Source organism: Salarias fasciatus, chromosome 22, assembly GCF_902148845.1.
Source record: "Salarias fasciatus chromosome 22, fSalaFa1.1, whole genome shotgun sequence".
Lineage (NCBI taxonomy): Eukaryota > Metazoa > Chordata > Actinopteri > Blenniiformes > Blenniidae > Salarias > Salarias fasciatus.
This window is the reverse complement of record NC_043765.1, coordinates 6,559,895-6,582,831: the sequence shown is the minus strand read 5'-3', so window position 1 is coordinate 6,582,831 and position 22,937 is coordinate 6,559,895. Positions and strand designations below refer to the sequence as shown.

Here is a 22,937-nt window from a genome sequence, read left to right as displayed (position 1 = left end):
AATTCATCCAGATTACAGAGGGTGTGGACGACTCTCTAATCCTGGAAAAACCCAAATGTGTCAGTAATTCAGCCTCTGAAAACAAAGGAGGGGCTCTGGTGTGCCAGAAATAGAGATTCTCTCAGTCGAGGCTGAATTTTATTTTTATTTATTTGAATATGGAGGAAACATTCAGTCTTAAAGTAAAGTCAGTTTAAAAGTTAGTTCTTTTTTTTTTTATTTTAAATTTCATTTCAATTGTACTGCTCCTGCTCACTCAGGAAATCTTATTCATTCAAAAGAAACATATTTTTAAAGAGACTCATTTCAATCCAATTACAGGAAATAAACATCAAAACAAATTTAGAAACCATAAGTGGTGAATTGGATTCACTGTGGGAAATTTAATTCTCTTTGTGGCCATTCCATGTTTTATTTGGGACACTTTACTGGTCCAATTGTATGATTGTTTGTCTTTATTTGAGACATTTTACCTCTGTTGTCAATTAGTCTTGGTGTTTATAGGAGAACTTACAGTCCTTTGTTTTTATTTTCTATTGCATGTTGGTTCGTAGAAGTTTTTTTTTGTGGACAATTTGTGTTTAATGTGTGATTCTTCTCTTATTTTAGGAAGTTTTCTCCCATTACTAGTTATCCTGTGTATAATTTGGAGAACTTACAAGCTTTTCTGGAATTTCTCGAGGGTTTTCTCAGGATAATTTACATATATTTGTCAAAATGTGTGTGTCTGACTTACATTTTTGTGACCATGTTTTTACTAATTTGTGACATTTTACGTGATGGATTAAGTTCATATCATTGTGGCATCAGATGAACTGGCAGACCACAAACTATAACAACATGTCAGTTCTATAAGCTTTGGTGATAACATTCAGCATGTTGGACGTGTAACGGATGTGTTTCTGATTTCATGTGGAAACGTGTCACTGGGCTGGTTGAAAGCAAAGCGGGGCTGAAACAACAAGTCAAATCAGGCCTGATTGAATCCGGGCCGGCCGGTGGGGGATGGGGGGATGAACCGGGGGGAGAGCGCGGCGCGTCAAGGCGCACGGAAAGACATTAAAACCACCGGAAGACCGTAAATTCACAAGGTAAAAGCACAATAAAGTATTCGAAAGTAGTTTTTTTTTAATTGATTTTCACTATTACTACTATTACTAAAATAAACTGTAAGAGAATATTTTGTTTTTTGTCTGTTCAAGTGCTCCATGGTTCAAACAGAAGGCTGCAATGAGTTTGTTGGTGCATTTCAATTCTTATGAAAACATTTCATCGATGCATCGTGCACAAAAGTAAATACTTCAGTCCCTATTGTTCACGGTTCTTTTTAACTAGTTAGGAAAAAATAAAAATTCCCCTAAAATGTGGAAAAACTGTAAGCTTTTAAGTTTTTGGTGCTCTTTATTGTCATCTACATAAATATATAAAAAAATCAAGAAATTGTCTTTTTTTTGTTGAAAAATAATATTTTAAATAATAAAAATTAAAGAAATAACTCGAAAGTTAACATTTAATTAAAATAACAACAGATTCAGTAACTATCATTAGCAAATAAATCTGATTAAGAGCGAATATTCAGCCATATCCAATATCAATAAACCACAAAAACGATAGTAACTGTGTGTGTGTGTGTTTTTTTTCCAACATTAATTTGATAAAAAATACTAAGTATTCGTGCGTGCTGGTGCAGTATCTGGAATCCCCTCTTAGGAATTTGTGCGCAGTCACAGGTCAGCTGCGGTCTTATTGTGAAGCCATTGGCTGGAAGCACTCCTGCGCGCACTCACCAGCTCCACAACACTGTAGTTAGTCCTCAGAAGAAAAAAAAAAAGGCTGCGAGAGAGTAACGGGAACTGGGCTGCTTTGGAAATTAAATTAAAGTGAAGGAAAACGGGTCCAGACGCGCGTTCGGGACGCTGGAAACAGGTAAACGGACCTTTACGCACGCCTGTATTTACTGCTTGTGCTGCTTATAGGCGTGTTGGCTGATAGTTTTCCGACTGGAAAGATGTGGGACATCATCTGAAGTATTTGGGAAGAGCGTTGAACTGCTGGGCGGTGCACTCCTGCAGCTTCAGTATGTTTTGTTCTGGAGGTCTGCGTGAAAATACGCGAGGTTGTGATGATAAAAAAAACAAATTTGTATCTGTTTCATTGTTTTATGAGGAGGCATTTTAAGTCCGCTTTCAGTGAAAACGCACCGTTTATGCCGCTTATTCTGCAGCTGGATCTCATGGAAGTGTTTTCTTTATCCTGTTTTACACTTAAAAAGAAGCGCACATCAAAGAGCAGGACTTGTTGCATAAGTTATGAGGCAGAATTTTGGAAACATCCTGTGTGGAGCCCCTCTCTGCAGCCTCACAGGACCACTGCTGGGACTTAACGGGACAGATGATGAAAGAGGCGATTGTCCCAAATCTTCACCCTCTGCCCAAATATGAGGAGGATTTGCAGCAGATTGTCCTTTTTTTAAAAAAAAAAAAAAAAAACAATGTTTCTTATAATCTCACCTTGAACAAGGCGCCATTGTTCTCTATCCGGATGTTATTTCAGCTGCTTGGTTTAAGTGGGATGCATTTGTTTCAATACAAATCAAACTGTCAAATCAGACGTCTTGTAAATTCTGTGATGGGTATTTTAGTTCAGACTGAAAATGACAGAATGAGCTTCCAAATCAGGGGTCTGTGTGGGAAAGAAACACTTATCTGTGCACTTCTCTTGTTCAAGGGATCAAAACTAATCAGTTATGATCATAAGTCAAACTGTGACCCTTTACATCCATCCAGATTAGGTAAACATGATTTGCAATATGTTTTAAGATTGTTCTTCCAAAAAAACAGTCCTGTTTCTCTTTGGCCCTAATTTGTACCAGCTATGTGTTTGTTTTTCTTCATAATATTGAGTCTGCAGTCATAGTTTCTGAAGCAAATCGGTTTATTTGCTTTGTTTATGGTCCTCTTCCTTTGGTTTTGTGCTCCTGGTCTCTTCTGCCCTGTGGCCGTCAGGGATGAAATAGTTAGTGCTGTCACTCAGTTTAAATTTTATGATAAATATTTGCACAATTTCTATGAATTATTAGCAAACAATCACACTTTCTGTTAATATGTAATTTTTTTTTGAACCTGTGGAGCATGAAACAGTCCATCACAGACAAGTCAGCTTATTTTATTTTGTGACGTTGAAATGTTATAAATTTGCAGGACTGGAAACCATCGACCTTCTTTTCTGCTTAATCCACTTGGGGCTGCAGTGGCCATATGGAGGGCAACAAAAGTCCCCTCAACTTCCTCCAGTTACTCAGGGAGACTCCACCCTGCTCCCATCTGGATGGGAACGTCCTAATCAGACGCCTGAACCCCCTCTGATAACTCTCCCCAGCCACTTTGGTGTGATAATTTACGGACCTGACTGAATCTCTGAAACAGTCGTTAACAACAGGTGGAAAACAGATGATGATAACAAGCTGTCAGCTTCTCATCTGTCTTGAAACCATTTTTTAAAATTAAAAAATCAGAGAAACTCTCTGTCGCCCAGAAATGGTTGAAGGAGAAGAGAAGAGTCTCGTCGGTGTAGAAAGATTCTTTGCTTCGGTCGTCATTTGTCCATCTTCTTCTGTTCCAGGCTGGGATTATCGGCTTCGGCCTCTTGACACGTCCAGATGAAGGAGCAGAAGCTGTGGAGACGCTGAGAAACGCCGATGAAGATGCTCCTCATTCTTCTGGACTCGCATCATTAGCTTCATTGAGAGTTTTCTGCAACAACAAACTGAAGTTTCTCACACGTCCGCCCCTCGTCGCTGATCCCTGACCGAAAAGACTTTTTGACATTTTGAGGAAGCACAGCGTTCGACCGGCCTCATGGCGAACGTGTGCCCTTACGGCCGCTTCACCCACGCCGTGGTGCGCGGCATCCCGGAGACCTTCGGGAAGCCGGCGGGGGACGGCCGCGAGAACGGCGAGGCGTCGGTGGAGCTGGCCAAGGCGCAGCGGCAGTTCGGCTGCCTGACGGGGGCGCTGAGGCAGAAGGTGGGCCTGCAGCTCATCGAGATCCCCCCCGACCCCCAGCTGCCCGACAGCTGGAGGATCGAGGACGTGGCGGTCATCCAGGGTGACACGGCTCTGATCACCAGGCCCTTCAAGCAGCAGCGACGCAGCGAGGTAACACCCAGCGGTTTCACCCGTCGCTCGCCCGTTCATCCACACACAGACCCAGCGGTGTGTTTCCCTCCCTCGGTGCTCCAGGCGGAGGCGGTGAGGAGGGTGATGTCGGAGCTCAGCCTCACCGTGGTGGAGATGGGAGGCGAGGACGGCGACTCCGGCGGGGCCACGCTGGAGGGCAGCGACGTCCTCTTCACGGGGAGGGAGTTCTTCGTGGGCATCTCGCCTCACACCAACCGCAGGGGAGCCGAGGTGCTGGCCGACACTTTCAGGGTAAGAAGGGAGAGTTTTCTAAAGATCTGAGCGCGGTTTCCCGTGCCAGAAGGTCAGCTCGCTTTCGAAACACCTGATGGTTCAACCTGTCTCTGTAGCGCCCCCTGCTGAGCAATTTCTTTAATATTTTATAACTTTGTGACATCATTTGAATTAAGCAAGTCAGTGACTCCCGATCTTCAAAAGTGCAAAATTATAGTTATTAATAACAAACTGTCCATTTTAATGATGCATTTTCTTAATCTACTCACTGAAAATGGTTGAAAAATAATTTACAATCACAGCCCCAAAACAGCCACAGGTTACTGTAATATGACATCAACCTATTTATCTGCAAAACTGTGTCTGATCGCCTGTTTTTATTCCTCAAATAATGAAAATTTACATTTTAACAGCAGTTCTTGGGCATTTCTATTAAAAAGCATGAACAAAGATAATTCTTAATTTTAAATATTTGATCATAATGGACAGGGAAACTTATGTTGAAAAATTATTTGTGCAGAATACACACATAATAAAACAAACAATACACAAGTAAAACTCTTTACTGTGGTTCTCTGACGTCAATATGTGATGTTAGAGGATCCTGCAGTTTGCAGCTGCTTCACAAAAAGAAACTGTGTTTCTGTTTGCACAGCCAAACACGAGCTTATCAATAACTCGGCAACCAATCACCAGACTTTACAGCTTCATTCCAGAAAGCAGAGATAATCGCGGCGGCTCCAGTCGAGTTTCGGCGAGCGACTCCAGCTGCCTCGGTGAGCAGGTGGTCGCCTGCTGCGCTGCGTTTGGGGAGTTCGTGTCTGCAAACCGTGATGAACGAGGTCGTTCCGTCAGGCTAATAATGGAGGGACCGCCCTCAGACACACCCCTCCCTATTGATCCCCTCACTTCTCTTAAGTGCATTTCACACACACTTTTCTGCTCCGTGTGTGAGGAGGTGTGTGAGTGTGTGTGGTCGGAGCAGAGGAGACCACCGCTGTCTCAGCTCAGTATCGCGTTACAAAGAAGCTTCACTGACATTTAATTTGTAGTAAAACCCCAAAATCAAATCGGTAGTAGCCGTTCCTCTTGCAGCCGCAGTTTTCTATCCTGAAGAAAGTGTGTGTGAAAGTGTGTGAAATACACTTTCTTTCCAGGACTTCGCTGTGTCGACTGTTCCTGTGTGTGGCGGAGCGCGACTGAAGAACGTCTGCTCCATGGGAGGTCCCGACACCATCATCATCAGCAACAGTGACGGGGCCAAGAAGACGCTCCGGGTGCGTGTGTTTGCAGCTGTGTGTGTGTTTGTGTGTATGTGTGTGTGTTTTCCTCGAATTATGCTAAAAGATCATTTCAGTGAGTCATAGTTCTCATATCCATGTGGCCGAATGATCCATTTCTTTGTATTTAGCAGCATATTTTGGGCATAAATCTACTAGTAGAAGCTGCAGGGTGGTGTAGTGGTTTGCATGATTCCCTCACAGTGTGAACATCCCCGGTCAGAGTCCAGATGAAGGCCTTTCTGTGTGGAACTTTGCATGCATGATTTGCTTTTTATGAAAATTGCTGACTCTTGAATTCTCCATCGATGTGAGTGTGTGTGGTTGCGAGTCTTTCTGTGATGGACCGGCATCCTGTCCAGCGTGTAGCCTGCCTTCAACTGCAGTCAGCTGGAATCTTATGCAGTTTTCTATTGAAGCAGAAAGTAAACACAGTATATCTGCTGCAATCAATACAAAATCAAAGCTTTTAGAGACGGCAACAATTATTTCACATCATTTATCTGGATGGAACAAATAGAAATAGCTTTTAATACTATTCCTATAGTTATTTATAAGGTCTGTCGATACACTGCTTTATCCTACCTCTCCTTTCACCTCATATCTTTAAAACATGTGGAGATTGTCTGTCTTGTAAAAGCAAAGAGAATAAATAGAGCAGCTTGTTCTTTCAAACAGCCCAGTCAAGATAAATATTAAAGATTATCAAAATGATTTGCAAACAATCACGCCAAAAACATTTACTCAAACAGAAGAATAACAAAGCGGTTTGATTAGATTAAAGAATTTCCTCGTGACAGAAATCGGTGCATCAGTCGGACTGCAGCGTCTCTTCCTCCGCTTATCGTCCATAAATATCTAATCTCCCCCTCTGCGTACTAATGCGAGCTGCACGCATCTTTTAGCTGCTCGTTAATGGCTGCTCTGCTGCCTGCGGGTCCGTAATGCTCTGCGTCTCCCTCCAGATGATGGAGCAGCTGACCGATCACCACTACGAAGTGCTCACCGTCCCCGAGGAGTCGGCCGCCAACTGCGTCTACGTCAGAGGCCCGTCCAAACGCGACTTCCTGCTGCACCGGCCCGCCGAGGAGTGTCCCGAGAGCGTCCCCGTGAGTACCGAGGGCCCAGGAGCAGCGCCGGGCAAAAAACGGGATTATCGGAGTCAGAATGGGAACCGGAGCAGTTTTAGTGCCTCAGTTTGAGAAAGATGAGACGCATTTAAGGAGGGCAGCTACAAGTACGGCAATTAAAAACACATTTACAGTCTGTTAACAGCGTCTCTACAGATCCTTAAAGTCTGGACTGGAGGAGCCAGATGTTAAGCTTTTTTTTTTCTTTATAGTTTGTTGTAATTAATCAGTTTCTCCTGTGAATTAACAGAAGAGAATAGCAGAGTATAATGTAGTTTAGTGAGACCAACATATGCTTGTTTGGTTAATAAGACACATTAATTTGGGTGTGAGGCTAAATTTGTGTCTCTGGGTGTAAACATAGAAAACGTTCCTTTGCTCTGAGTCTAATGTTAGCACAGCTCTCACAATCCACAAAGATCATAGAAAACACTTTGCATGAACAACATTCATCATGAAAGGCAGTGTAGCGGTATCATATCTAATGATGCACGCTGCTAAACGTTTCAGCTTATTTTCCGACTAAAAAGAGAAAAATAACATGTACGCTCCAGAGCTGTTCCCCTGCCAGACCTCAGTGAGTCATCTCGGGCTGATTTCCAGCCAGTGAAGCGGTTTTTTCCTCCTCTGATGAGCTCGTCTGGATGACTCTCTTCTCCTCTGCAGGCCTTCCAGAAGCTGCAGGACTACACCCTCCTGCCCACCGCCTGCAGCGAGGCCTCCAAGCTGGGAGCGTCTCTGTCCTCGCTCTGCCTCCTCATCAACAGGAAGCATTCGTACTTCTGAAGACGCTCTCCTCCGCCCCCCCCCCCCACGCGCGGCGTATTTATTCTCAGCGGAGACGCTGACCGGATCCATCCGACTCGCTAAAACAATCTCCAACAGGAAACCACTAAATCTGATAGTTTCACACTGTTTTCTAGTTTCTGCAGACCACTAAGCTAAAATTATTTAACTGATGTTGATGGAGGCGTTCCTGCGGCCTCCAGCTACTCATCTATCTGTACCTGCTCCAGCTGTGACGGTTTATTCAATTAATGCAACTGGAGCCCTGAAAAGGGGCTCAGAATAGAAACAGGCTCTCAAACTGTCGATGTATTTACATCAGGCAGCCTGCAGACGTCATTGTAAATCCACCCCAGCGTCCACTTAACGCCACGCCGGTATTGTTTTCATGTTTCAGGCCACAAGAGCTGCTAAAGATAGAAAAGACTTTTGTATTTGCTTCCCAGTGTATGAATTTGTAGCTCCTGTAGAGATTAAACTGAAATCCACCTTGAACAGCGACTGTGTTGATTTTTTATTACAGCCTGAAACCAGAAGTTTTTACAGTGTAGAAACCCACTGATGAAAATATTGTTCCAAGTCCAGGTTTGTTGAGAGGTGTTCATTTGGTTTTAGATTTTTCAATAATCTCTGAACCCTCTGCTGCATGAATTATGAAAGCCGTGTTCAAGATTTTTTTTCTGAATTGTTCAGGCCCAGATGAGAAACTGGTGACAGTAACAGCTGTGATTGTTCCACCTAAATGTGTTAAACTATCTCCAACTAGAGAAACAATAATAAGTCTCCACAGTTCTATCAGGATGCAGGACTGATGTAACCATGTCATCATACTGGCATGCTGTTTTCAGACAGAAAATGACATTTTAGTCTCTTTTTCACCAAAGTTTGCAAAGCATCAAGGTGTATTTGGTCTCCTGCATCATGCAGCATCATGACATCTCTTTCCATTTTTCACCTCAGTGAGTCGGGTCTGGTGATTTCCTGAGCTAAATCTGACCTCATGCCTTCAGTGAAATGTGATGAAATATAATAATAGTAACTACAACTAATCTGCACAAAATTGTAGAATTTAAATGGAAACCTTACAAAAGTTACAGACAAAAGTAGGCCTAAACAGTGACAAGAAGTGAATCGATCACATAACTCTTGTTAAAAAAAAATATATATATACATATACCCCTAATGCATGATGTCCACTCCAGTGGAGGAAAACAGTTGATTGTAATTTTCTACATATTTTAAATAAAATTTTACATTTTATTTAATACTCTCACCTGTAGTATTTTTTAACCTCTTTTTTCTACTCTAGAAGCACCGACATGAAATGGCAGCAGTTGAGGCTTTTTCACAGGAATCCTGGATTCAGGGGAAATTTACTTGCAGTTACAGTAACTGACCACTGAATAGACCTCAACGGAGCAGGGCAGCAGAGAGCACTCTGGAGGCTGATCAGCAGTTCCACCAGACACCATTGCATGTATAGAGGAAATGACCAATAGATGCCCACTGTAGTGGACGCTATACAGCAGAAGGTTAAATAATGGCCTTTAAATCTGTCACCTTTTGGCCGTACATTAAAAAAAAAAAATCACTGCAGTCAGAATATTGTACAGCACTGTAACAAGTTGACCTCAAATTCCAGTCTATAATAAATTCAACATCTTTATGCAACAAGACCCAAAATTGTGAAATATACACCCATTTTTTGCAAAAACTTCAGTGTCACTTGATGACAAATCATCTTTCCCATAAATGAATACATTGTGAGTGAAAATTCAGTGAAGTAGTCGGACTCAACAGAAATTTCTTCCGGTTTATTTGTTTTGTTAGAAAGCGAACATTTTTAACGGTTGGACTTGGCGACTCTCTCCAACTCGTCCTTCTTCTTGATGGCGTAAGAGTTAGATGAACCCTGAAAGAGTAAAAAGTCCAAGTTTACTACAGCTGCAACACAAAAACAAGCCCAAAACATCTGAAGGCGAGTGAGGACCCGAGGGTCACCTTGGCTGCGTTGATCAGCTCATCAGCCAGGCACTCAGCGATGGTCTTGATGTTTCTGAAAGCAGCTTCTCTTGCTCCTGTGCACAGCAGCCAGATGGCCTACAGGACAAGAAAACACGGCGTCAACCAGCTGAAGATGAACGGACGGCTCCAATGGCGTGAAGAAACCACAGAGATACGATGTGTCTGAGTCGGTGATTGACTTTGCCACGACAGACTGCAGCCAATGAATTAACAAAGACATTTACTCTGCGAGCGCTCAAGCACACCAGGACAACGGGTCATACCCAGGCGTGACTCTAGCCTCGCTGCACACAAACCAACCCGATGCCGGATAACTGAAAACAAAAGGCCCAGGCTCATTATAATCCCAACAGATGCTGCATGTTACCTGGTTGACTCTGCGGAGGGGCGACACGTCCACAGCCTGCCTCCTGACGGTACCGGCACGACCGATACGGGTGGAGTCCTCACGGGGTCCACTGTTGATGATGGCGTTGACCAGGACCTGCAGGGGATTCTGGGAACAAGAAAGTGCACAGCATTTGTAACATTCTGTCACGAAACATCGAATCCAGCAAGAAATCAAGAAAGGATCCACAGACTGTTAAATCATGTGGTCAAATGATGAGCAATCGAGTCAATTCAATAGTTTTAGGTTTGATCATGTTACAGTGAATATGGCATGAAAAATAACTGAAACTGCCCTTAAGCTCCCGTCTCTAAATCTGCTCTGGGCAGAAAAAAACAAGACTAAACACCACTGTCTCTTTGTCCAACACTAAAACACCGAATAAGTAAGCGTTATATATTACAGTCACACATCTGCCACCAGTTTTGCTTCATCTAGAGCAGACTAAATAATTAAAGCTCAACCAAAACTGAATCCAAGTTGTTCAAATCCAAAAGACATCAGGCACTTTTATACTGAGGATGACCAACGTTTTTTATGACATGGGGATAAAAATTTCAAAACAAAGTCACTGAACACAATTCGTTGCATTGTTAGTGTCACACTGGACAAGAGCTGAAGATGTATTTCAGGAGAGAAAGTACCTCTCCGGTCAGCAGGTGGATGATCTCGAAGGCGTGCTTGACGATGCGCACGGTCATCAGCTTCTTGCCGTTGTTGCGGCCGTGCATCATCATGGAGTTGGTCAGACGCTCCACGATGGGACACTGAGCTTTGCGGAAGCGCTTGGCGGCATAACGTCCTCCAGAGTGTGGCAGGTACTTGGCGTACTTCTCTTTAACAGCAATGTAATCCTGTGGCGGCACAGAGTGGTGATATTAAACTACATGCGTCTCGTGATGGGAGAAGAGCATCAGAAGATGCGGGACGTAGTTGTATCTGAGCTGGTGATTGACTGGATCACATCAGACTGCAGCCAATGAATAAGCAGAGATCTGTTATTCTACGAGTGCTCTAGCACACCAAGACAACAAGTCAGTGTCGGGGTGTGACTCTAGCCTCGCTACATTGACAGCAGCTCTACTTTCGCGCTGCTTACCTGCAGGGAGATGTCGTTGATCTGGACATCGTCAGTGCTCCATTTTCCAAAGAGCTTGATCTCCGGGGTCTCAGCCACGGCTGGGGCAGTCTCCCAGTCAGTCACTGCAGAAACAACAAGATGGTATTATTACAATTACAGACAAGACTGGATAAATTAGTGTAGACCAGCTTCTCTTCCCATATAACATTTATCCTGAGGCTGAAAGCTTACTAAAATGTATAGTAGTAAAACAGCAGCTAAATAAGCCTCATTATATTTAAAAAAAATCTTAAACTGCAAAATAAAATTGAAATGCAACCAAAATTAAAATCTTGGTTGATCTGCACATATCAATCACAATAAAAATTAAATTATCAACCTACATGACTATTACGGCATCATACTGGCTCAGATCTATCAGGAGAAATCTTAAAAGGAATGAATAACAGACAGTTCTATAGAATGTAATCCAAACACTTGATCGCTGATCCCTGGAGAAAATTCTAGTCTGTGCCCAGTTTTACCAAACATGGTTATCAGTTCATCCAATCCTATAGAACTTCAAATGAACTACATGACAGTATCGGGGGATACATCCTCTCAAGATGCAAAACAAAATCAAACTAGATAATTAGAGAGAATGATTCGCAATAAAATCCAGCACGGCTGAATGTGAGGCGAGAGGTTGTGATTCACTGGAGCAGCAGGGCCGCAGCTGCAAGCCTGCTTCACGTTAGACAGCAGGTCCCAGCTCCAGCGTACGGATGGCTCAAACGCCGTGAGATTTTACATATGGATGCTTAAATAGACGAAAAGGAACTAGCTAAACTAGAAATAACGCAGTCGCTATGAATAACTAATACGAATCCAATCACTGCCACGCGAAATCCTGCGGCTCGGCGGCACGCACTGTCCACACGTGCTAGCCTGTTAGCCGGATGCTAACACGGCGCTGTGTTGTCTGTTCGGCCAAATTCAGAAGGAATAAAACCACTTTGAGAGAAAACCGAGCTTTTTTATTGCATCCCAGCGTTAAACGGGGGTTCGTTACGCTTCCAAAGACTCGGAAGTGGCCGTTTTGGTGAAGAATTAAACGAGAAATATGTATTTTTTTCACTCACTTGTGTCGGCCGCTCTGAACCTCTTTGCTCTGAGACGGAAAAGGACTTCATGGGGCGCCGCGTGCAGATATCCGGTGTTCTGCTGAGGACTTCCGGGGAGAGAGGCATGCTGGGAAATGTGGTCCAAAGATAGTGAAGAGCCCGAGGACAAGATTCTAATGTAAGATTTTAGATTAGGGATAGGGAAGTGTAAAACATCGTTTAGTTTAGGGATCACATACAACCCAATTTCATCTTGAATGGGCCAAACTGGTAAACAGTGCCATCATAACTATTAAATTTAACCTTTAAAAATTTTATTCAGATTTTCTTCAACTGATTAAAGTGTCTATATTTTCACAAAAACCTAACAATCTCTAGCAAAAAAATTGTACAATTTCAACACAAAGCCCTGTGGTGCAAAATACAGTGAAATGTTCAGAATGCTTTAATTTCTATTGTTCCTATTTTTACAAAATCACCCTGACAGTAGGCTATGGCTTTGAGGAACAAAGTAACGTTCCTCAGTTTGTTGTTGTTTTGTGTGTTGGTGTGTGTAATTGCCATAATCGGATTCCACAAAACAGGTCCTTTTCTCATTTTCTTCCTTTTAATAGAAAAAAAAAATCCATCTCATTATTGTGACTGACAAAACGAATTCCCTACTCAATGTTTCCCTTTTGACAGGTCGACGGGCTTACACTATTCTCATCAAAGTAAAGGTGTACTCAACAGGCTATACCACTGTCTGAATGCCGCTACTCGTTCCTCCTGTCAGTTCTGTAAGTTTCTCATAATAGAGATCCTGCGCCACCTGAGACCACACACCATGCATGCACTCGACCAACCTGCAGTCTGGGTACAAGGAACGCATGGGAGTGGATGATGCTGTCCTCTACCTCCTCCACTGGGGGGGTGCTCCTATTTAGATGACCCAGGGAGTTGTTTGCCTCGCGTTTCCTCAAGGTAACAGATCTAGAATAATTCTTAGTCAAATATATAATTTACTTTCATTATTGAAAATTTGCAATGCTATACATGTCATTTATGCACAGACAAACTGAGATCCAGTGTGTGAGATAACAGATTTGTTTGGCATTAACCTGGCTGAAGGCTCATGTACATAAATGTGCTAATTTTATCATATACACTTAAAATATTGCATTTGAGGCGATTCCACAAAGAAAGCATTTCAGTCAAAACAACGTAAGATTCTCAAAAGTTGTCTTTTATTGAGGAACTGACAACATTTGACACATTTTTTCATTCGAGGGACAAACACTGTAGAAACTTCAGGACATGGTCAAAATAGTACTTTATGTATTTTTTGTGTTTAAAAAAAGCATCCGGATCCAGGTTCACTGTTCTTACATCATGAAAACTGAACAGAGCAGGAGATCCCTCAAAAGCAGTTTTCTGCAGTCATGACAGTTGTAGGTCTGTAACTCGTACATGTATATATGACACAAAGGATGCAACAATAGTAAAAGAATACTTTGAACCGAGCAGTAAAATTGTCCCGTCTTCATAAATTCCCTTCTCTTCAAACTGTGCAATACAACATATGATAGTAGCTCACTTCTGGTTTTATCACACATTAGATATTTTTCCATTTCTCTTTTTGTATAAGTACAACAGGCAGCAAAAATTACACAAGCAGTTATAAAAAAAAAAAGTCCCTTTTTCAACAGAGACAAAACCAACATGAAGGATGCTGAAATGCCTGAGATATCTAAACGCGATGGGAGGTAAAGAGCGCCGTGAACCAGGGTTTGGTGGACCGGTAAACACTAACATGACGCTGCAGCTCTCTAGTCATTCTGTGCTCGCTGCCGCCCGTCCCTGTGGTCATCTGTAGCACCGCCACTAGAGGCCGCGTGTCAAAGCACTTTGGTAATGGGCAAGAAACACGTCGAGGCATGAGAGGGTCAAAGTTTAAGGCTTGATCTACTGAAGCGATGAAGTTCAGCTCCAAAGCACTGCATGATTACCAATGACAAAAAAAAAAACTAAACAACAAAAATAATAAAACAAACACATGGTTATCAAATCACACATGCACCTCAGATGAAAGAGAAACAATACGGGAGAAAAAGAAAGACAGAAATGTCTGCATTGAAGGATGAGCAGGGCAGTGAGTCTGTACATGTGGGCCGGACGTCGCTCGGCTCAGGCACTGTCGAGTTGTGTTTGAGGTACAGTATGTTCAACACACACACACACACACACACACACACACACACACACACACACACACACACACACACACACACACACACACACGTCAGTGTTACAGAAATTAAAGGAGCTTTCCAGAAAATCTGTCAATATGTGAAAGTTTAAAGTGAACATTGACAGAAATTTTTTTTTCTTCAAAAACTTGGTTTTAACTCTAAAGGTTAAAAATGGATGAAAACGAAAAACGCAATTCAAATTGTGTTGTTAAATCAATAAAGCTAAAATATTGAAAGAGATGATTTTACATTAAATATTCTTAAAATATTTCACATTAAAAAGCCTCAAAAACAAGTACCTTATCCTGCAGTGATGTACGCATCTTGAGTGTGGACATACCACTTTCAACCACCAGATGGTAGAAAAGAGTCACAGCGCAGAGAGGAGTTACTTCAATCTTACATACGGCCTCCTTAAGCAGCAAGGAGAGGATGCAGTAGAGAAAATAAGGCTTAAATAAATAGCACAAAATGTTACCTTCTTGTTTTTCTTGCTAGAGTTGAAAAATAGTTGCAAAATCTCTGGAGAACTCCTTTAAATCCTGATTTTTGCTATTTCCGTTGCAGTGTATTGTAACATAAAATAACGTCCACCAGGGGAAAAACAGAAAAAAATCCTGCTGCTGTATTTTAAATGGCCTCGGCTCATCCTCGGCCAGACGTGATGCGTTACTGTCTGATCGCAGAAAGTCCCACAGTTCAAACTGTGTAACGCGCTCAGATAAACCAGCGCGGCAGCAGCAATCTCACTTTGTGATAACAAAGTCTAATCAGTAAAATAGGACATTTTATGTTGCGTGACACATACTGACACACCCTGCCTTTAAAAAAAAAAAAAACCTTGTTAGCACAAAACTGTTGGATGACTTCAGAAAAAACTACACTGGTGTGACAGTCTGGGAAATTTTCTTTCTTTGCGTCAAGGTTTTACTGAAAAAAAAAATTGACACTCCTTTTCTGTCTATATAATTTTTTTAAAGGCACAGACAGAAATTGGTCCTAAAATAAAAGAAAGTCTGTCTGTCACCACTTTTAAATAGCATGTTACGTCTTTTTCTTTATCTGTACAGGACCACACCGAGTGGTTTTAAGGCGCCGTCGACCTCGTGGTTTTGGCCACAGTCAAAGAAAACAGAAAAAAAAAAACCCAAATGAATGTGCATCTCAAATGGACTGGATATTAAAAAAAAAAAAAAAAAAACTCATTCTATAATTATGGCATCAGGTTAAAAGAATGGCAAAAAACATCTTCTACAGTAAACTATTCTGATATCGTTCATGAGAAAAATGGTTGAAATGTAACTGTTTATGTAGACTGGAGCTAAAATGCAAATAAATGTTTTCCTGTTTGCATTAACTGAACGTTTTCCACAGTGTTTTGGAGATTCAGTTGTAAACGTGAACTGCTGCTTTACACTGAGTGTAAGTATTAATACATGAGTTTAGAGGTGAGATTTTATCACCCGGAGAAACTGAGCAAGAGGAAGAAAATAAACGATTTTTCCAAATTGTTCAAGAAATCTTTAAATGGTGAGTAAAACGTTGAGCCATAAATATAAAGAAATATATGTAAGTCGTCACTGCTGAAGTTATAAAGACCGAGCTCCACATGCCAGTGGAGATGGAAGATAAAAGCTTTGACGGCTGCTGTGTGCATGTATATATGTGTGTGTGTGTGTGTGTGCGCGCGCGTGTGTGTGTGTTGACGAGGAGTTCTGCTAGTCCAACCACTTCTCCATGCACACGTGAAACACAGTCTCGTTTGAGTGCCACATCACGTGCTGGACCCCCGGGACGGAGCACAGCATCAGATCTCCGCGCGCCGCCAGCGTCTTCAGGCCGAAGACGTCTCGTAAATACAGCTGGAGGAGAAGAAAGGACAAAAAAAAAAACAAAAAAAAACAAGCAGAACTCGGGTTATCTGCTGCTGAAACTCTCTGCCGCCTGTAAAAACCTCCAGCAGGTCTTCTTTTTAAACCTTCCATGAGCGTGCAGACTGATGGTTGATACCAAAACCAAAACAAACACATGACTCAGAGTTAAGTTTCAAACTACATCTATAAACGTGTTCATTATGTGTTTAAGGTATTAAGGTTTGTTTTAACAGGAACGAAAGCGGAATGACATGCCAGCATCAGGAGAGGAAACTGATCATTACCTACAAAAAGAGGCTTGTTCACTTCTTCATTTGAAGAGAAATTCTAAAATGTTCATGTTGAGTGAAAATATTGCTCTCTGCACGGAGATCAGAGGGTGACAACGTATTTACTACACTGAGTTTTATGTTTATAACAATCTTCTGAATCTTCAGTAGTGCAGCGATGTTAATGATAATACTAATATAATTATTGGGATATTGATTAAAAACTAAGGTTTGTCTGAATTTTAAAGAACATTACAAACAAAAGGTTTTACATTCTTGATTCTAAATAAAAAGCAGGCGCCGTTTTGTGATTTTCACTCACATCTTGGTTCTGTATCTCGACGACGGTCTCGTTGTCGTCATAAAATCCAAACTGGCTGTAAAACACAAGCGAGACGGAGGAGATGAGAGGCGTGAGCATCACATGAGAGTCATCAGATCAACCAGTCGCAAAAAGAAACCAACTGTGAACTGAACACAGACTGTGCAAAGAGGATTAGAAACGTCCAAAACTGTTGCGGCTCTGTGGTTTAATCAGGCATGAATCGATGTGAAAAGGGAGAAAATAAATATCCCTGGGCTGATTATAACATCTATGAAGTGTTCTCAGAAGCTGCGGCAGAGCGGACTAACAGGAGGAATCACATCTCTTCCATGTTAGTTTCTCTTTATTGACTTCCTGTTAAATGTAGTTTGAAATTCTTCCTTTGGCCCATAAAGCTCTTAACATTACGGCTCCATCACTCACTTCACTCACACGAAGCATCTGCGTTAAGTGAAAGATGAGCTCCAGCCCGCCCAGCGGGCCGCCGTGGCCTCTGGGTCTTAGTGAAACAAGCAGCGCACCCCGCCGTTCATCAGAGAGGCTGAGAGGGTGCAGATCTTTATGTTCTTTATGTCTTCCACAATCAGCTGCAGGAGCGAAGCTGTTGACTGATCCCTGAGAAAGCGGCAGACAGCTCACCTGGACTGCCACGGCGTGATGACGCCGTCGTCTGGTCCTCCGATCAACACCAGCTTCTTGATTTTCAGGAAGTTTTTCTTCCACTCTGCAATTTACACAAACAAACAGCCGCGTTTATATGAGCGGCAGAAGTTTCAGGACGGTTTGACAGGTGAAAACCTCATAAGCGCTGCCACATTTAAAAGTAAATCATCACAGTAAATAACGGTGTGGTGGAATAACTTTACTCAGATTACTTCATTGATCCTGACGGTGACAGCACACTACAGCAGTCTGCTCAGATCAGATCAGATAAATTATGTACAGTAATTCAGATAACTGGGAAGTGCAGCGCGTCATGAAGAGCTCCAGTTCAACAAGTTATGTAAACATGTGTTTGTGTTACAGCATGATTGAGTCATGCAGGTTTTGAATAGACTGACATGTCCATTATAAATATCAATCATATATTTTAGAAGTTTTTGCATGATATAATCTTGACTGAATCAGAAGCAGCTTATTTAAACTTGTATCATGTCCCGACTGCAGATATGAGGAGTCATGAGATGAACGCCAGTCACTTCTGTGGCCTAAATACAAACACAGCCTCACTGACAGCTGCTTATTTAACTTATTGATGGCTTTCGTTTATGCAAGGGCTTTGCTGACCTGTTGAATTTGGATTTGGCCTCTCGCTGTTGAGCAGAGCCAGATAATCACTGCTGTTCAGATACATGTCTCTGTGGTGGGGGTCTGCCAAAGAGAGAGGAAAAACAAACAAGCAGGACATGAAAAACACGTCTTCATTCAGGACCTGGAAAGAGTCAAAGCTTGAGGACACGTCAGCCTCACCGTTCCAGTAGTTGCAGATAGAAATCCTCTGACCTATTCCGGTGTAGCACAGGTGGTAGAGGTTCGACTTCACAAACTGAGGGAACAGGTACTTTAAGTAGTCCGTGTCTGAAACAAGAAATAAAGCGAACGGATGAAACAAAACTAGCCTTCCGCACTACAAATGTTTAATATATCTCTCAACTGTTTGTCAGGGGAAACGTTTCCGTCCACCCGATGCCTCCAAATACAGAGGTCCGCTGTTCGTTTCACTGAGGGATCAAATAAACAAGACGGACCGCAGTGGAGGGCGGAGCGATAAACTGAGCTGCTCAGCGTCGATATATCTCTGAATAGAAAGCAGTGAAAGCAGTTTTGTCTTCAAACAGTCATCCTTAAACACAGCACAAAATGTCTTCATGGAGTTACATGTATGTCTAAGAAGTTGGGACCGAATGTCGCCTGAGAGAACAGCAAAAACATCCAGAAGACAGACGACAAACAGTTTGAATCCATAAACTGATTGAGACCGCTGACCGAGATCAACGTGTTCTGACTGAAGTCTCCAACTCACGTTAGTTCAGGAGCCACGAAACAGCCTAAACACGATAATCTTTAAATAATCACTAAACGTCTGAACCAGTTACAGCGCCTTTTTTTTTTTTTTAAGAAAAATAAATGTGATTTCTACATTATGCCATTTTTAATAATCCCTGTGAGTTCTTTAGAGTTCTCTGGCAAAGTGTTTATCTTGAGAACGATGTTGGCAAAATCCTGTTTTGTCTCCCTAAGTGTATTTTTGGCACCCTGAGTAACATGAAGACATCAGAACAACTGATTAACATAAACATAAACATAAAGTTCAGCTTGAAATGTATCTGTGTGTTGACGTTGCTGGAGCTGGACTCACCGCCGTACTGGCCGGCCTGAGGCGAGGACAGGGAGATGAAGGACTGCACGTTGTGGTCGGACAGAGTGGAGAGGATCCCCCGGCAAATCAGTCCACCTGAAACAACAAAAACAATACTTTCATATCTCTGTATATTTCTGTGTAGAAACTTTTTTTTTATTTATTAAAAGAAAAGTCAGTAAAATAACTGCCAGTTGTGTAAAACTGTGTAAAATTTAGCAATGTGACAACCACTGTGCATCAGTACGAACGTCCGAGCCTGTCTGCAGCGCTGTCAGTTGAAGTGGCTGACCTTGCGAGTAGCAGATGAAGTGGACGCCGTCCGCTGCGTTTTGCATTATCGGGTAAATGGCCGTCTTGAACCCTTCCACTTGTTTCCACATGGGCTCCAGACTGGCACTCCGGTCAAACAGGTCGATGACCGTCACATTGGTTCCCGGATGAGACTGACCGACAGAGAACACAAGAGTCAAAACACAAATCAGAGCTCGGGTCTGACTTTTAATTGATTGGTGCAGGCCTTAAATATTGATACTTCACTAATCCACGAAGAGCATAAGATCACTGAAGCAGAAAGAACGAGGCCTGAGCTTCTGCTTTCGAATCTTCTAAGCACAGATATCCTATTCCTCTTTGAGGTTAGTGCACTTTTTTGTAATGCAGCAAGGTGAAAAAGAGGAACTAGATTCTGCTTTGAACACATCAGAATTTTCTTGGATTCCACAAAGAACTTCCTGTGTGTACAGGACGAATCTAGCCTACTCAACTGTCAAAACCGAGTGTGTCTGGTTTTTAAAGACATGTGATTTAGCTGGGGAGAAGCAGTAAAGCTGGAATTTTATTTTTATTCACTGCAATGTGATCCCTCTGATGTCACAACCAGTTTTAGGGATTCAAATTTCCACAAACTGTCCAGACTGGAGCCTGTTAGGTACTTTTGAGGCCATAGTAATACTTAAAAATCGGGAAAAAAAGCAGTACATAAAATGAATAAACTAAACAAAAAAAGGTGCTGAACCTCTAAGTATTTGATGTTTATATAAAACTAAATTTAAATTGTGTTATACTGTTTTCTGATCAAAAGAAGACAACTTAAAAATGCACAATACATGTTAAATTCAAGTGGAATCGCACTCAAAACTCTAGAATCACAGCTTTAATGCAACAAGCCAATCTGAATATTTCTTTCAAACATTATGGGGGGAAAGGAAGCTAAATCAGGACAAATGTAATTCAAATTACACCTTTACGACCCGATTATTACACCAAACGAATCAAGTCTTTAGAGTCAAAGCGATGCTGCACTGAGACAAAGAAACAAACTAAACAATGTAAACACTACAGTGATTGCTTCACTGGGAAAGACCGAATGCATGTATTGATGATAGAGAACCTTACAATTCACAGAGTAAGTCTTATATAAGCATCAGAAATTACAAATTCGTAATTTTATCATCACAATTAAAGCCTCAGGTTGGTCAGACTATCGAGATAAAGACTGATAAAAGATGAGTCACGGTTTAAACTAAAATAATAATATAAAGTTGTGATGTAATAATAACAAGTTAATTACGAACTGTTTGACAAAATCCATGTAAAGTCAAAACAACACTGATGAAATGTCCTGATAGGCGTGAATCTCTATTTAACCAGTAGTAGTTCTGTGGTAATGTTATTAGTGCCTGATCACTGCAGGCTGAGCGGAGCGTCTCAGTACACACTGTACTCATCACCTGCTGCTGATAACAACACGCAGGAAGGGTCACGCTTGGATCCACGGCCCCGGCCCACTTTCCGCTCACCTCGTTGATGAAATGCTGGAGGTGTCTGAAATCTCCGGAGCTGTCGAACAGACCGTGCACGATGACCACCGGCTTGTAGGCGACCACCGCAGCCCAGAGACACGCGCCGAGGAGCGGGCACAGCAGCCCGGCCGCCCCGCCGCGGCTCCGGCCGGCGGCGGCACGCAGGCTCTTCATCCTGACTCCAAAGTTATCACGGAACGAGACACCGGAACACACTTGAAAACATAAAACGGAGGAGTTCGGTTAATCTCGCGTTCCCATCTTCAGCCCGCGGTGCCGATGAGCGGATCTATATAACTCTGTGGAACACACGGGGCGGTCTGAGGCTGTCTACGGAGTAAAAACTGATTTCAAAAAGAAAGCGACTCTATGATGAATTCCTCCACACACAGAGCACTCTGAGACTGTTTACTGAGGGAAAACTGATAAAAACACCGGACAGCTGCTCTATTTTCCCCCTTTTATTTGTTCCGGTTTGAAATTAAAGCCGAAGCGACCGCTGTGAGGCAATTTCCTGCACGCGCTCGTCCAATCAGAGCCATGCAAAGGGATGACGTCACACCCATTTAATAAACATGACCGGTTATGAATTAACCTGGAAGGTTAAATATGAAGTTAATGGCTTAGAATTTTAAATACTAAGGTAAAAATGACTGGTTGTGCCTATTTTAGACCTAATAAAGCCAATCATATATAGAGTATATATATGTAGAGTATATATATATATAGAGTAATATATAGATCAAATTAAATCATCGCAATTGATAGAGCTACACAGAATTAATCCAAAATTAATAAACACAACTACAGTATGCCATCCACTGGATCGATTTTTGATAAGCGCAAAACTGTAAAAATTATTTATTTCCCAAAAGAAAAATCCAGTCTTATTTATGCTGGTTGCAGCTATTATACTTTCAAAGTTGTTTTTCAATGTTGCTTCCATGACAAAATGCAATTATTTATTAAAAGACTGGCAAAATTTGCTTACATTTTTATTAATTTAAAATTACCAAAAATATGAAGTTAGCCCGAAGGTACTTGGTACACTTGGTATTTGCTCACTTGCTTATATTTTACCCAAACAATGTCAAGTTCAATATAATCACAAATGACATGAATAGATGTGAATATAGAGAACAGTGTTGTATGTGTTGGATGTGAGAAAATTCATAGAATAAGAATGTAAAATTTTGTATGTCCCTCATTAAGAAATTTAATAAAGAATTCCAACCAAATCACCAAGTGTCTAAATATTTCTTTAGATCCTCAGCAGAGTTCATTGCTGTCATGGCACAAATTTCAAGTTCTTGAAGTTCCAAAAAGTTAAACTTGAAGCAGGAATTTCAGCTTTCAATTTCCTTTCATGTGAAAGCAGCACTTCATTTGAACTCGGGGCAAACATCTCTTCTGCTTTCAAGGTTTGGCTTAAAATCCTATATTGGAATGGAAGTCATGAGGCTTCACTTAAACCAGGAACTTTAAGAATGAACTGTGGGCAATACTGAATAATGCCCTTTCATGTTTTTTTCTGAATAGAAGTGCAAATACTCAAAATGTGGCCTTGGCATCACCACATGCTTTCGTGCTCCTGATGAATGAGCTCCAGTGAAATTCAGAAGTCAAGATCAAGAAAGTAACAAAAGCTCGAAAATGATTTAGAGGAAGTGATAGACACTTTCGATTTTACTTAAGCATTAGTGCCTGGAAGTACAGTACTTGAACAGCAGAATAACTTCTCTTCTAGTTGATCAGTTTAATTCAATAGTTTGAATATTTCCAAATGAACCATTTTAATATTTATGTAGTTTAGGCTGCAAACATGAAGTGGGAGAAAAAAAAAAAAAAATTACACAAGGTTAAGTCAGA

The 22,937-nt window shown here is 41.7% G+C and overlaps 3 protein-coding genes and 2 non-coding genes across 5 annotated transcripts; 1 reads left to right on the top strand and 4 right to left on the bottom strand.

Annotated features, from left to right (window-relative positions):
- Nucleotides 1–1,825: 1,825 nt before the first annotated feature.
- ddah2 (DDAH family member 2, ADMA-independent) lies at nt 1,826–8,084 on the top strand. Its single transcript, XM_030082247.1, has 6 exons — nt 1,826–1,926; nt 3,622–4,157; nt 4,242–4,430; nt 5,570–5,689; nt 6,658–6,801; nt 7,489–8,084. The coding sequence occupies exons 2-6, from the start codon at nt 3,858–3,860 to the stop codon at nt 7,606–7,608; spliced, it is 873 nt and encodes a 290-aa protein (XP_029938107.1). The 5' UTR covers nt 1,826–1,926; nt 3,622–3,857; the 3' UTR covers nt 7,609–8,084.
- Nucleotides 8,085–9,407: 1,323 nt separating this feature from the next.
- On the bottom strand, nt 9,408–12,324 carry rps5 (ribosomal protein S5). Its single transcript, XM_030082250.1, has 6 exons — nt 12,224–12,324; nt 11,121–11,224; nt 10,666–10,875; nt 10,001–10,129; nt 9,610–9,708; nt 9,408–9,520 (listed from the first exon to the last, which is right to left on the bottom strand). Coding segments are annotated over exons 1-6 (612 nt in total). The 5' UTR covers nt 12,225–12,324; the 3' UTR covers nt 9,408–9,451.
- Nucleotides 9,788–9,919, bottom strand: LOC115381018 (small nucleolar RNA SNORA3/SNORA45 family). The gene has a single exon (XR_003930389.1). It is a non-coding gene; the product is annotated as a small nucleolar RNA SNORA3/SNORA45 family (small nucleolar RNA).
- On the bottom strand, nt 10,953–11,086 carry LOC115381017 (small nucleolar RNA SNORA3/SNORA45 family). The gene has a single exon (XR_003930388.1). It is a non-coding gene; the product is annotated as a small nucleolar RNA SNORA3/SNORA45 family (small nucleolar RNA).
- Nucleotides 12,325–16,152: 3,828 nt separating the features above from the next.
- On the bottom strand, nt 16,153–21,527 carry ppt2b (palmitoyl-protein thioesterase 2b). Its single transcript, XM_030082246.1, has 8 exons — nt 21,066–21,527; nt 19,556–19,709; nt 19,264–19,359; nt 18,375–18,482; nt 18,192–18,275; nt 17,544–17,628; nt 16,902–16,956; nt 16,153–16,298 (listed from the first exon to the last, which is right to left on the bottom strand). Exons 1-8 carry the CDS (start codon nt 21,240–21,242, stop codon nt 16,155–16,157), a joined length of 903 nt encoding a protein of 300 aa, XP_029938106.1. The 5' UTR covers nt 21,243–21,527; the 3' UTR covers nt 16,153–16,154.
- Between the last annotated feature and the right edge of the window lie 1,410 nt (nt 21,528–22,937).

Bases quoted from the DNA above. Each gene is read 5' to 3' on its own strand.
- ddah2 (XM_030082247.1), top strand. From the start codon at position 3,858: ATGGCGAACGTGTGCCCTTACGGCCGCTTCACCCACGCCGTGGTGCGC. The intron at 4,158-4,241 runs GTAACACCCAGC...TCGGTGCTCCAG, and splicing joins AGCAGCAGCGACGCAGCGAG to GCGGAGGCGGTGAGGAGGGT. The intron at 4,431-5,569 runs GTAAGAAGGGAG...CTTTCTTTCCAG, and splicing joins TGCTGGCCGACACTTTCAGG to GACTTCGCTGTGTCGACTGT.
- rps5 (XM_030082250.1), bottom strand. The intron at 9,709-10,000 runs GTAACATGCAGC...CTTGTCCTGTAG, and splicing joins CCCTCCGCAGAGTCAACCAG to GCCATCTGGCTGCTGTGCAC. The intron at 9,521-9,609 runs GTGACCCTCGGG...TTACTCTTTCAG, and splicing joins AGCTGATCAACGCAGCCAAG to GGTTCATCTAACTCTTACGC.
- ppt2b (XM_030082246.1), bottom strand. From the start codon at position 21,242: ATGAAGAGCCTGCGTGCCGCCGCCGGCCGGAGCCGCGGCGGGGCGGCC. The intron at 18,483-19,263 runs GTGAGTCCAGCT...TTCTTGTTTCAG, and splicing joins TCAGGCCGGCCAGTACGGCG to ACACGGACTACTTAAAGTAC. The intron at 16,957-17,543 runs GTGAGCTGTCTG...TGTGTTTTACAG, and splicing joins ATCACGCCGTGGCAGTCCAG to CCAGTTTGGATTTTATGACG.